The sequence below is a fragment of the Leopardus geoffroyi genome, chromosome A2 (genome assembly GCF_018350155.1).
Source record: "Leopardus geoffroyi isolate Oge1 chromosome A2, O.geoffroyi_Oge1_pat1.0, whole genome shotgun sequence".
NCBI classification, from domain to species: Eukaryota; Metazoa; Chordata; class Mammalia; order Carnivora; family Felidae; genus Leopardus; species Leopardus geoffroyi.
The window spans coordinates 17,321,350-17,335,009 of NC_059331.1; the positions used below are offsets into that span (position 1 = coordinate 17,321,350).

At 40.3% G+C, this 13,660-nt stretch overlaps 1 protein-coding gene across 35 annotated transcripts in view; it reads right to left on the reverse strand.

The window, feature by feature from the left end:
• MAP4 (microtubule associated protein 4) overlaps positions 1–13,660 on the reverse strand; it is a 198,103-nt gene that overhangs the window by 54,889 nt on the left and 129,554 nt on the right. For 27 of the 35 annotated variants that reach the window (XM_045492767.1, XM_045492763.1, XM_045492759.1 and 24 more), the window contains 5 exons: positions 12,203–12,325; positions 5,875–5,988; positions 3,161–3,295; positions 978–2,138; positions 175–297 (listed from right to left, as the gene is read on the reverse strand). In XM_045492767.1, the coding sequence (XP_045348723.1) occupies positions 175–297; positions 978–2,138; positions 3,161–3,295; positions 5,875–5,988; positions 12,203–12,325 (1,656 nt within the window). The remainder of the gene's footprint in view (positions 1–174; positions 298–977; positions 2,139–3,160; positions 3,296–5,874; positions 5,989–12,202; positions 12,326–13,660) is intronic. The other 8 variants (XM_045492755.1, XM_045492764.1, XM_045492760.1 and 5 more) reach the window with 1 other exon arrangement.

Genomic DNA, 13,660 nt, shown 5'->3' on the forward strand with positions numbered 1-13,660 from the left:
TTGAAAATATGTAAGCTGACTTTCTGCCTAAACAAGACCAAATCTGTCCAAGACAGAGAACAGACTTCCTAAACAATACTACTGATCACCAGAAACCAGGGACAACATCCACCATCACCCCATTGCTCCCAGTTGAAGTGGTTTCAAAGAGTCCACTTTGTTACCCTAACTTACCTGAGCTCTCTGAAGAAAGTTCAGAAGGCTGACTACTGACAGGTTTCTTCTGGTCTTGTTTCTCTAACACAGAATCCTCATCTGTTGGCACGCTGTACTTCTGACCCACAGCTGTCACTGGTTCTGGATGTAACAGTAAAAACCACACAAGTTTTAGAGCAGCAAGATTTCAGCTGTTTTTCCACCTTTCAGAAACTCGAATCAGAAATGGTTTTTGAGGAATGAGCGATGGTCCTCAGAGAGCAGCAGAGAAATGGAGTGGTAGCTAGACAGTGAAGTTGGGAAAGTTTTTGTTTTGTTTCAGATGGGGAAAAATAACAGATATTTGTACATTGGTGGGAATGAGCCAGTGGAGAGGGACAAAGATTGGTGAGAGGCAAGAAAGGAAAGAATGGCTAGGGCAGCATGCCTAAGTAGGTGAGAGGAGATGGGAGCTAGTGCAACCTGGAGAGACTGGTCACACCTAGGAGCAGGGACAGTTCACCTACAGCAATAGGAGGGAGGCAGAGACTATGGAGACAGCACACAAGTAGGCAGATGAGGTAGCACAAGTTTGTGAAGGTTCTCTTTTGTGGCTTAAGTTATCAACAAGGAAAACAGACCAGCAGAGAAATAAGGAGGAAGGTGTTAGAAACTGGAGGAGGGAGAAGGTGAGAAAGAACTGTCTAGAAGAGCAGGAATGTGTGTAGACTTGTAAAATACAGCGTAAGTGTCTGTATTTTATCTGGCACAACGTGTGTCCCTCACCTTTCTGGAGACTACACGCTGGTAGACAGAAATAAGGAGTAAACTTAAACCCATACCTGGTGAAATGATAAAAGTAGATGCAGCTGATGGCCCCTCATCCCGGAGAGATTTTAACTGGGCCTCCTCACGTACTTCTTCCTGTGTCTGCGCAATTTCCATGTCCTTAGCTGGAACAGCTGCCACCTCCGTTTCTGAGGGTGGTGCAACATCCTTGGCTGGACTCACATTGTTGGCCAGGGTGACCTCTGTCCCAGGGGGCAGAGCCATATCCTTAGCCAGAGCGATCTCTGTTTCTGGAGGCTGAGGCACATTCTTGATCAGGGTTACTTCTGTTTCTGGGGGCATAGCCACATTCTTGCCCAGGGCCATCTCTGTTTCTACAGGTGAAGCCAGGTCCTTCCCCAGGGCCACGTCTGTTTCTTGGGGTAGAAGCACATCCTTGCCCAGGGGTATCTCTGTTACTGGGGATGGAGCCATGTCTTTCACTGGGGCCTTTTCTGTATCTGGATGTGGAGCCATATCCTTGACTGGGGCCACTTCCATTTCTGGGGGCAGTGCCTCATCCTTGGTCAAGAAAATCTTGGTTTCTGGGGGCAGTGCCATATCCCCAGTCAGGGCCACCTCTGTTTCTGAGGACAAGGCTGCCTCTTTGGCTGAGGATATTTCTGTGGGTGACACAACGTCCTTAGCCAGTGCCATTTCTATTTCTGAGAGTGATTCCACACCCTTGGCTGGGGTCATCTGTCTGTCTGTGGGTGCTACCATGCCCTCATCTAGGGACAAATCCATTTTTACAGGTGGTGCCCTCTCCATTTCTTTGAATGGTATCGCATCCTTAGCTGGGGCTACCTCTGTGTCTGTGGGCAATACCATATCCTTGGCTAAAGATACATCTGTTTCTGTGGACAAAACAGCATCCTTCACCGGGGCTTCTTCTGTTTCTTTGGGTAGTACCATGTCCTTGACTAGGACCATATCTGATTCCATAGATGATTCCATGTTCTTAGCCAGTGTCACATCTGATTTGATAGAAGGTTCCATGTCTTTAGCCAATGCCACCTCTGTTTCTGTGGCTGGTGCCATGTCCTTGGCTGGAGACATCTCTGTTTCTCTAGATGGTGCCATGTCATCAGCCTTCAGTCCCATCATGATTCCCAATGCTTCTGTTGGTGCCCTCTCTTCTGCTCCCTTCTTCACTTCTACTTCTTCAGCTGGCTCTAAGGGAAATAATTTGGAAATTTAGAACCCATCATCGTCTGCTCATAGGTCTACATTCAAAACTGACTTGGGGCGCCTGGGTGGCGCAGTCGGTTGAGCGTCCGACTTCAGCCAGGTCACGATCTCGCGGTCCGTGAGTTCGAGCCCCGCGTCGGGCTCTGGGCTGATGGCTCAGAGCCTGGAGCCTGTTTCCGATTCTGTGTCTCCCTCTCTCTCTGCCCCTCCCCCGTTCATACTCTGTCTCTCTCTGTCCCAAAAATAAATAAATGTTGAAAAAAAAAAAAAAAACTGACTTTCTGAGAGCATAAGAGTATCTAGATTTTATGACCACAACACCCTAAACATAACTAAGAAGCTGTCTAATTAATGTATTTGTGCCCACTCTTTGATAGTCCCAATTACTTCGAAGAATAGGATACTAAGAGAATAAATCGTGGAGGAGGAAAGGAAAAGAAGAGTTAAAACACAGGTTTAAAAATAACAACAACACGGGTACACAGTTATTTTAAGAATGGGAGGGGCGCCTGCGTGGCTCAGTTGGTTGAGCGGCCGACTTCGGCTCAGGTCATGATCTCGCGGTCCGTGAGTTCGAGCCCCACGTCGGGCTCTGTGCTGACAGCTCAGAGCCTGAAGCCTGTTTCAGATTCTGTGTCGCCCTCTCTCTGACCCTCCCCTGTTCATGCTCTGTCTCTCCCTGTCTCAAAAATAAAAATAAAAATGTTAAAAAAAAAAAAAAAAAAAAAAGAATGGGAACTTGTGGGACATCCAGAAAAAAAACCTTAGAGTTCCAAGTCTGCACTGAACTGAAAAGGGATGTTCTCTGCCCACGAACCCCAAGTGCTGTATTTCAATTTTGCCTTCATTTCTCCAGCTGTGAAACCAGTAACTGAAGTAATAAAGGCATTTGTGATAGTTCTGAAACTTTATGTATACTACTATCCACTGCTAATCAATAAGTCTGATGATTTAAACGGACTATGATACCGTAACCGTTAAGTGAAGACGGGTTCTAATAATTTACCTGCCATGGGCTGCAGAGGCTGTGTCACAGCCATCGGGGAAATGAAGGATTCCGGGTGTGGAGAGTCTGGGGCTTCCACAGGCCACCCCTGAGGCACAACATTTGCAGGAGCAAATGTGTCACAGGGAAACAGACCTAATATTGAAACACAAACACACAGATTGTTGAAACTGGGTCAACAATGGGGAAAAAAAGGCATCTGATATTTAAAATCAGCTTTATACACTGCCATAATGACACGAACCTAAGCACCAGTGAAAAACAAAGGAAGTATAAAGAAAAACTGGTAATGTTCTTTATGTTTGGGCAAATTTTTTAAATGGCTGTCATGTCATTATAATCAGCATTGGTTGGCAGCCTCCTACAGTGCACTGCAAAGAGTCAAAATACCAAAGACTGAACGCAAGCACCAATATCGCAACTGAAGTATAATAAGGGATTTTGAGTCTTGATTTCCTCATCTGTAAAATGAGATCAATATTTCCCTCTGCAACATAACAAGACAGTTTTGTGAAAATGTTTTGTAAATTATTAAGAACTAGGACAGATGTAAAAGGATTATTACTATGCTGTCTGTCATCAGATAATAGGGGATTTAATATCACGTGGTCCTTGCCATCAGGAGTATTATGATTTAGCTAGAAAGGCAAGATAGACATGTACCAAATAGTCTATAGTATGTACTAAGTGGGCTAAGAGTTTAAAAACAATTATGAGGACCAGAATAGCCACAGAAGGCTTCAGAGGAGAAGCAAGAGCAGAAAGAGAGGACAGAGCAGTCAATTTCAAAGATGGAGAACCCTGAGCAAAGTATGAAGATGCCAACAGGACAAGAATGTTTCTGCAACTATGAAGTTAGTTGGATTCAAGTGGATTTTGCGTACCAGAGAGGGAAAACAGAATTAAGACCAACAATGGAAGAAGGATCTGGAAAGCCAGAGAAATTTAGATTTGAAGAGAGAGAGAGAGAGAGAGAGAGAGAGAGAGAGAAAGGGTGTGTTAAGGTCTTAATGAAAATGACATGATGAATACAGAATAGGGCCTTGGTGGCAAATGCAGCAGGCATATTTGGAATGAATTTAAAAGGGAGCAGGAGTCCTACAGAGGTGGTCTAGGTGTCTAGTGACAGGGGCTTACATGGGGTGGCCCAGGCAGGGGGGTGTGTTGTGTGGCAGGGGAGTAGTGGGAACATAAAGAAATAGAAGAAAGATGCTGTAAAAAAAAAAAAAAAAAAAAAAGAAGCTAAGGGAGCCTGGGTGGCTCAGTTGGTTGAACGTCTGACTCTTGATTTTGGCTCAGGTCATCATCTCACAGTTTATGGGATCAAGTCCTGCATCGGGCTCTGTACCAACAGCACGAAGCCTGCCCGGGATTCTCTCTCCGCCCCTCCCCTGCTTGTGCTCTCTCTCTCCAAATGAATGGATAAACTTAAACAAAAAAAAATTTTTTTTAATTTAAAAAAAGGAAGAAAGAAAGAAAGAAAGAAAGAAAGAAAGAAAGAAAGAAAGAAAGAAAGAAAGAAAGAAAGAAGCCAATGAGACTAAATGACTCACTAGCTGGCGAGCTGACAGAAGTCAAAGCCACAATCAAAGTATTAAGAGACAACATGGATAGCATCACTTAACATCCTTCCTCCTAGAGATATTCAGTCCAAACAAAAGCATAAATGCAACATATTATTAGCCAGGATCTTAACAAACACAAAATTATAAGCATTGCTGAAGTGGGACTTATTGGTGAAGGAACTTCACTGAAGGGACTTACTGAAGGAAACCAGAATGTCACCCCAAAATATGTCTCTTTGACATAAAAATTATTTTGAGCTGAAGGTAATGTGGGAGTAGCAACCCGAGAAAAAACTTCCCCCTTTCTGCCTAAAGGCGGGATATAAATTCTCCTCTTCCTGGAGGCAGACTCTTGTCAGCCCAGAGAGGGCGCCAGAGGGATCGGCAAGCAAACCTTACTCTGTTAGTTCCTCCCATGCATTTTCTTCCCACAGTTAGCCACTCCTGGAAGCCTAAAACTGCTTTCCTTTTCCTGTCATTTCTCTACCAATTTATGGTTCTTCATTGAAGATGCTATATAAACCAAAATTCTAAGCTACCATTTTGAATTACTTTTCTCCCATGTGATGGATGCTGCGTGTTGACAAACTGTTTGTCTCCTGTTAATCTTGTCGTTAACAAGTCCCAGCAGAAAACCTAAGATGGGAAGAAGTAAAGTTTCACCTCCCCCACAGTACCCTGGCCACGTTCACGTTACAAGCGATACAACAAAACCAGGAATAAGGACACTACTAATTGAGATCTAAGATCTGTTTAATGTTTACCACGTATCGGATGCTGTAAGAAGTGCTTCTACAAAATTTTACTTAATTATCACCCCATCTTTAAGGAAGGAACTAGTGCTGGCCCCACTTTATAGGTAAAGAAATCAAAGTTTACAGAGGACATAACTTGCCCAAGGCAATGAATTGGTAAAATGTGGAAAGAGAATCTGGCCCTATGATAGTGTATTCAAGATCCCATGAGAGGATATGATCAGACTCTGAGCAGCCCAACTGTGAACTCTCTCCTGTGACCAATCTAGAAAGAGACTTGTTACAGCCAGAGCCAATAAACATGACTGCCTAGTGGTTAACTTCAAAGGTGATGGGTTAAAGGCCACAATGATTGTTTGGAGTTAAGCAACAAATCCAGTTGAAGAAGTCATACCGTAACTGTCTTGCAGGGGATCATTTTGTTCTGTAAATGCTGAAGCATTGGTTGTTCCACTGGAGAGAAAGAGAAAATCTTCCAGGCCATCATCATGATGCATCTTAAAGGGATCTGGAATAAAGAAGGAATTTAAAATTCATTCCCAGTGAATACAACTAAAATGATTAGCATTCCTTATTAGCCTATGATGAATATTGATTGGTTACATGTGTGTTGTCAATATAAGTGAAATAAGTTGAGATAATATGTGACTGAAAATGGTAGAGAATCACGAATTCCTTTGTTACAAGTTAAGAGTATGCAATCTCATATTCTCTACGATTTGATTGTCTGAATCAGTCAACAAATAACAAGCTAAAAACACAACTAATGGTCAATTCTATAACATGCTAAGAGGTGAAAGTACAGATTTGATTAAACTTTCAATATATATTTAGACATTCACTTCAGGTTATTAAGGGAAAAAAAAAAAAAAAAAAAAAAAGATAGCCAGGCAAGTAAAAAAGACATTTTCACCTCATGTGGGCATCATGAAGAAAACTACTTTTCAAAACCTGTCTGAATGAGACAAGGTAAACAGCTGGTGTCTGAAGAAGAGACATAAGCTCCAGAATCAGGAGTTGCAATAAAGTCACTCAAAACATCAGGGAAACTCTGTGCCTTCTTAGATGAAAAAAAGAGCAAAGCCAGTCAGATCGAGCAAGAATTTGGCTCTAAGAAGGCCTTCTCAAAATTTAGCACACATCTGAATCACCCTGCAGACTTAAAGAAACACCGATTGCTGGGCCCTAAGAATCTGCATTTCTCACTAGTTCCTTGGTAGACTCGTAAGGTGCTTCATTTGTCAGAGGCAGCTGCATAAAAACCTAGGCCTTGGGAGAATGTTCATTCCTGTGGCTCTGAGGCAGCTGGACCACCCTCTTCTAGTAAGGGATGTCAGAAGCAGGGGAGACCATGGCACTGGGAAGTATGAACAAGCAGAAAGCAAACTGAGAAGCTGCTGGAGACAGAGGAGGCCCTAGTGCTGCTTCTCCAGAAGAGTGGGGGAGCTGGGAGAGGAGAGAGATTCTAACCATTCACTCTCCCCAGGATCACTTCGTTTGAAATGCTGCCGCTTGCTCTGCTCCTCAGGCTTCCACTGAAGGAAAACAGGAAGCTTAAACCATCAATGAGAGTAACTGCTGTATGGTTTGCACATTAGGATGGGAAACTGCTAACTTGCATGTAAAAATTAGTGGTTTCTACAAAGTTCTGTCATTTTCTTATTACTTTTTTAGTGGGTGCCTCTAATATGGCAGACTCTGTGAGCTCTAAAAACCCAGAGATGTGTAAGATCAGGGTTGAGAACATTTAACAGAGGGATGTTTTAGTTCAAGTCAAGGATGATCTTCCCTTAATAAATATTTAGGCTGAGAACTAAAGAACTAATTAAGTGGTTAGAGAGAGGAAGACCTTTTCTCTATCTGCATTCCTTCCCTTAGTGATCTCATCTAATCTCACAGTTTAAAATTCTGTGTATAAATTAATGACACTCAAATTTGTACCTCGAGCCATCTAGATATCACCCCTTATTTCTTGACTTTCATATCAAATTGCCAACTCTTAATGTATAAAATAAAGCTAAAATGTAGTATGTTTCCCAAACTACCCCTCATGAAATCTTCCCATCTCTAGTGGCATTCTATCTTTTTGGTCAAAAACACTGGAGTTATCCTTGACTTCTCTCTTTCATACAAATTTGATTCATAAGAAAATTCAACTGAGCTGGCCTTCAAAATGTCTCCCAGAACCTGTTTTTTTCCCCTACCTTCAATGATTAGGGTGTCTCACAGGTTGTAGTCAAAGTATTGGCCAAGACTGTGATCATCAGAAGACTTGACTGGGGCTGGAGAACCTGCCCATACAATGATTTACTTACATGGATATTGACTAGAAGCCTCTGTTCCTCCCCTATGTGGGCCTCTCCATAGCATCTGGCTATCCCCAGGATGAGTAAACCCAGAATGACCAAGATGGAAGCCAGTGTCCTTTATAACCTAATCTTAGAAATGATATACCATTATTTCTGTCATCTATTCTGGTCACACAGACCAACCCTGGTACAATGGGAAGTTACTACTTAAAGTTGTGAATACCAGGAGGTGGGGTTCATTGGAACCATCTTGGGGGTGGACTACCACACTTGACTTTCAAGACATTATATTTTTCTGGCTTTTCCCCAACATCAAAACCGGCAATTCCTTTGAAGTTACCCTTGCTGGTTCCTCTCCTTCCTGACTTGAATTAGTAATTAAAAACTACTCACAAGAAAATTCCTAAGTTGGCTTCGCTATTGAATTCTACCAAACATTTAATGAAAAATTAAAACCAATTCTTCATAAACTCTTCCAAAACTAAAACTCAAGAGGGGAGAACACTTCCTAACTCATTCTATGGTTGGTATTACCATAGAATGGTATAACTCTGATATTACTCTGATACCAAAACTAGACAAAGACATCAGAAGGAAACTACAGATCAATATCTCTTCTAAATACGGATGCCAAAATGTTACATATGTTTATGAATGTGCCAGCAAATAACATGAGTTATACACCATGACCAAATGAGATTAATCCCAGGAATGCAAGATTAGTTTAACACCCCAAAATCAATTAATGTAATACATACATATCAGTAGAATAAAAAATGAAATCACATGGGAGCACCTGGATGGCTCAGTCAGGTTAAACGTCGGACTCATGGTTTCAGCTCAGGTCATGATCTCAGTTTGTGGGATTGAGACCCACGTTGGGCAATGCGCTGACAATGCAGAGCCTGCCTGAGATTCTCTCTCTCCCTCTCTCTCTGCCCCTCCCCTGCTTACTCCCACTCTCTCTCTCTCTCAAAAAAAAAAAATAAATAAATAAATAAATAAACTTAAAATAGTAATAAAACCACACGATCATTTCAATAGGTGTAGAAAAATCACTTGACAAAACCCAACACCCTTTCATGATAAATCAAACACTTGACAAATTAGGAATAGAAGGCATTTTCCTTAATCTAATAAATGGCATCTATAAAACACCCACCACTGACACCATACTTAAAAAATGGCAAAAGACTAGATGCTTTCCCTCTAAGACTAGTAACAAAATAAGGATGTCTGCTCTCACTACTTCTAGTTATCATTGTATTAAAGACTCTGGCCAGGAAAATTAAGCCAAAAAAAGAAATAAAAGCCATCCAGATCGGAAACGAGGAACTAAAACTGTATTTGTAAATGACATGATCTTACATATGGAAAATCCTAAGGAATCCACTAAAAAACTATTAGAACTAATGAGTTCAGCAAGGCTGGAAGATACAAGATCAATATATCAAAATCACTCGTGTATCTACATCCTTCCAATGAACAATCTGAAAATGAAATTAAGAAAACAATTCCATTCACAGCATTAAAAAGAATAAAGTACTAGGAATAAATTTTACAAAAGGGAGTATAAAATTTACGCTCTAAAAACTACAAAATATTGGTGAAAGAATAAGATATAAATAAACAGAAAAACATTCTATGTTTATGGATTTGAAGATAATATTGTTAAGATGGCAAAACTCCTCAATTTGATCTATAGATTTAATGCAATTCCTAACAGAATCCCAGCTGATTTCTTTATAGAAATTGACAAGCTGATTCTAAAATTCATATGAAATGCAAAGGACCCAGAACAACCAAAATAATCGTCAGAAAAAACAAAGTAGGAAAATCTACACTTCCCAACTGCAAAACTTACCACAAAGCAACAGTAATCATGACAGTATAGTGCTGGCTTAAGGACACACATATAGATCAATAGAACAGAACTAAGAGTTGATAAACAAAACTATGTATCTATGGTTAACAGATTTCAACAAGGATACCAAGACCATTCAATGGGGAAAGAACAGTCTTTCCAAAGACTGGAGACGGGACAACTGGATATCCACATGAAAAATAATGAATTTGGACCTCTACCTCTCACCATATAGAAAAACCAATTTACAGACCGAAGACCTTATGCAAGAGCTAAAATTATAAAAATTTTAGAGAAAAACATAAGGGTAAATGTTCATGACCTCAGTTTGGCAATGGGCTCTTAGGTATGACATCAAAGTATGAGCAACAAAAGAAAAACAAGATAAACTGATCTTCAAAATCAAAAACTTTTATGCATCAAAGGACACTATCAAGAAAATTAGAAGACAACCCACAAAATGGGAGAAAGCATTTGCAAATCATAAATCTGATAAGGGTCTAGTTTATAAAGAACTCGTACAGGACACAACAAAAAGACAAACCAATTAAAAATGGGACAGAGGATTTCTCTAAGGAAGATATATAAATAGCCAACGAACACACGAAAAGTGAAAAAGATAATCAACACCATTAGCCAATACAAAAATGCAAACAAAAATCATAAGAAGATACCATTTCATACCAACTAGGTTAGCTCTAATTTTTGAAAAAGAAAAACAAGCATTTTTAAGGATGTGGAGGAATTACAAACCTAATCCACTACTGGTGGGAATATAAAATGGTACAGGTGCTTTGGAAAACAGTTGGGCAATTCCTCAAATGAAACACTGAGTTATCATATGATCAGCAATTACAGTCTAGGTATTTCTCTCAAGAGAAATTTAAGTATATGTCTACTACACAAAACCCTTTTTATTTATTTATTATTATTATTTTTTTTAACGTTTATTTATTTTTGAGACAGAGAGAGACAGAGCATGAACGGGGGAGGGTCAGAGAGAGGGAGACACAGAATCCGAAACAGGCTCCAGGCTCTGAGCTGTCAGCACAGAGCCCGACACGGGGCTCAAACTCACGGACCGTGAGATCATGACCTGAGCTGAAGTCGGCCACTTAACCGACTGAGCCACCCAGGCGCCCCCACAAAACCCTTTTTAAAACAGCATTACTGACAACAGTAAAGAAAAAAAAAAAAAAGGAAACTGCCTATATGTTTATCAACTGATGAACAGATAAACAAAATGTAGTATATCCATACAATGCAGTATTATGAGGTCCTCTGAAAGAATGGAGTACTGATCCATGCCACAAACCACGAGTCCTTGAACACTTGCTAAGTGAGAAAGTTAGTCACAAAAGACCATATATTATTCCATTTCCATAAAATGTCCAGAATAGATAAATTTAGAGAGACAGAAAGAGATTAGTGGTTGCTTAGGGCCAGGGTGGATAAGGAGATAGGGAGTGATATTTAAAGAATACAGGGTTTCTTTTTGAGGTAATACTAAAAATCCACTGAACTATACATTTTAAATGGGTGAATTGTATGGTATGTGAATTATATCTCAATAAAGCTGTTTTGAAAAATTATATATCTAGCCTAGCCAATAATTGGAAAATGGATAGAACATCAAGTACTAGATTATCTGGAACCAGTTATAAGCTCCTTATTAACTGGATGGCAAAAAAGAAGCCATATATAAGTGCAAACAAGACAACAGCTCTCAACCTGGCGTGGCGGCAATGATGCTATCACCTTGAGGTCCTTCTGCAATCCATTCCTGCCACCATTTCCAGCTCTAGCCAACTACACATATGCTTTCTGTCTCTATAGATTAGTTTGATTTTATAGAAATGAAGTATGAGGGGCGTCTGGGTGGCTCAGTTTGTTAAGCGTCCGACTCCTAATTTCGGCTCAGGTCATAACCTCATGGTTTGTGAGTTCTAGCTCCGCATTGGGCTCTGCACTGACAGTGTGGAGCCTGCTTGAGATTCTCTCTCTCTCCCTCTCTGTCCCTCCCCTGTTCACGTGCTCTCTCCCCTCCTCTCTCAAAATAAATAAATAAAATTGTTTTAAAAAGGTGAAGAAAAAAAAAGAAATGGGGTATGAGTCCTAGTTTTCCCTTCTGTCAAATGAGGATCACATGTACTTGGCAGAGTTAGGTAAGAAACACAGAAAATATGTATAGAAAGGCTCTAGCACTGTGCCAGGCACAACACAGATATTCAACAAATGGTGCTATTATTACTGTAGTAATTCCTTTTGGAAGAATTAGGTTCTAAGGTACTACTGACCATTAGTCTTCAATGAGTATGAATTTCAGTTAAGTTACTCAGAACAGGCTTTAAATCTAGAGGGGTGTGTGCCTCAGATGAAGGGATCAAGAGGAGAAAGGGTCAACTAAATTTTCAGGGTAAATGAGTACACTTTGGTTGTACCTGACAAGCTATACTTAGGCTAAAGGGTTCTATGTGAGCAGTGGCTGTAAATTATTCATGTTTATGTCACCGCTCACACTGAGCAGCCACAGGCAAGCCTGCACTTACCAGTCTGGGTAGGATTCACCAACTGTTCAGGTTCGAAGCAGAAGTTTGTATTTTCTGGCCAGTTCTGGATGTTCTGATATCCTTGGAAGGCCATTTTCTCGTCAAGGAATGGAGTTGGAGACCCTTCAAACAGAAACACAAAACAAAAGTTATAAAATACTACTGCTTCCCTTCCACTAGAATTGAGTTTCTACAAGCATTAGAGCTAGTACCATAGGACAAAATCATACCTAGCTAGTGCATTTGAAGACCATTTTTTCCCCTTTATTAAGACAGAAAAACAATCAAGATGCTGGAAGCACAGGTTGTTATATAAGGTTAAAAACATCATAGGATGACTTCTGGTTATGATACATGAAAAGGTTAGTGATTTTCATCCACAAAGGAACAAGTATAAAATTGGGACAAAACTGGGAGGCTTGGGTGGCTCAATCGGTTAAGCATCCAACTCTTGATTTCGGCTCAGGTCATGATCCCACAGTTTGTGGGTTTGACCCCTGCATCAGGCTTTGTGCTGACAATGGAGAGCCTGCTTGGGATTCTCCCTCTCCCTTTTTCTCTCTGCCCCTCCTCCACTCATGCGTGTGCGTGCGCGCGCGCGCTCTCTCTCTCTCTCTCAAAATAAATAAACTTTAAAAACCAACTGGGACAAGACTGTCAACAGCAATCATTTCAAGTCACCAAAATTAAAAAAAAAAAAAAGTCAGATCTAAATAAATGCGGAGACATACTACGTTCATCAATGCAAAACTCAATATTGTTAAGATGGTAATTCTCAAACTGACCACTATATTCAAGGCAATTAAAAGTGTCAGCAAAATTTTTTGAAGATGTCAGAATGGAAATGCATAAAAACACAAAACAGCCAAAACAATTTTGAAGAAAAGCACATTGGAGGACTTACATTACTTGATTTCAAAAGTTACTTTTACAAATGTACAATAACCAAGTCAGTGTTGTACGGACCACACATTAGATAAATGGAGCAGAACAGAGTTCAGAAAGAAACCTAAGTTGTGGATGACTGGTTTTTAACAGAGGTGCCAGGGGAATTCAATGCGGAAAGGATAATTTTTTTCAACCAGTGATACAGAAACAGTTGGTCATTTACCTCACACCACATGCAAAATCTAACTCCAAATAGATTAAAGACCTAAATATAAACATGTAAAACTAAAAACTTGTAGAAGAAAACTAGGAGAAAAATCTCTGTGACCCTGGATTGGACAAAGACTTCTTAGACATGTCATCAAAGGTAGAATCCAAAAAAGAAAAAAATACTGATGAACTGGACATCATGGTAATGTAAAACTTTTGCTTTTCAAAGATACCATTAAGAATATGAAAAGAGAAGACCCCAACTGAGAGAAAATATTTGCAAATGGATGAATCTGATAAAGGACCTGTATTCAGAAAAGATCAAAATCTGTTACAACATAATCTACATTAGCTAAGTTT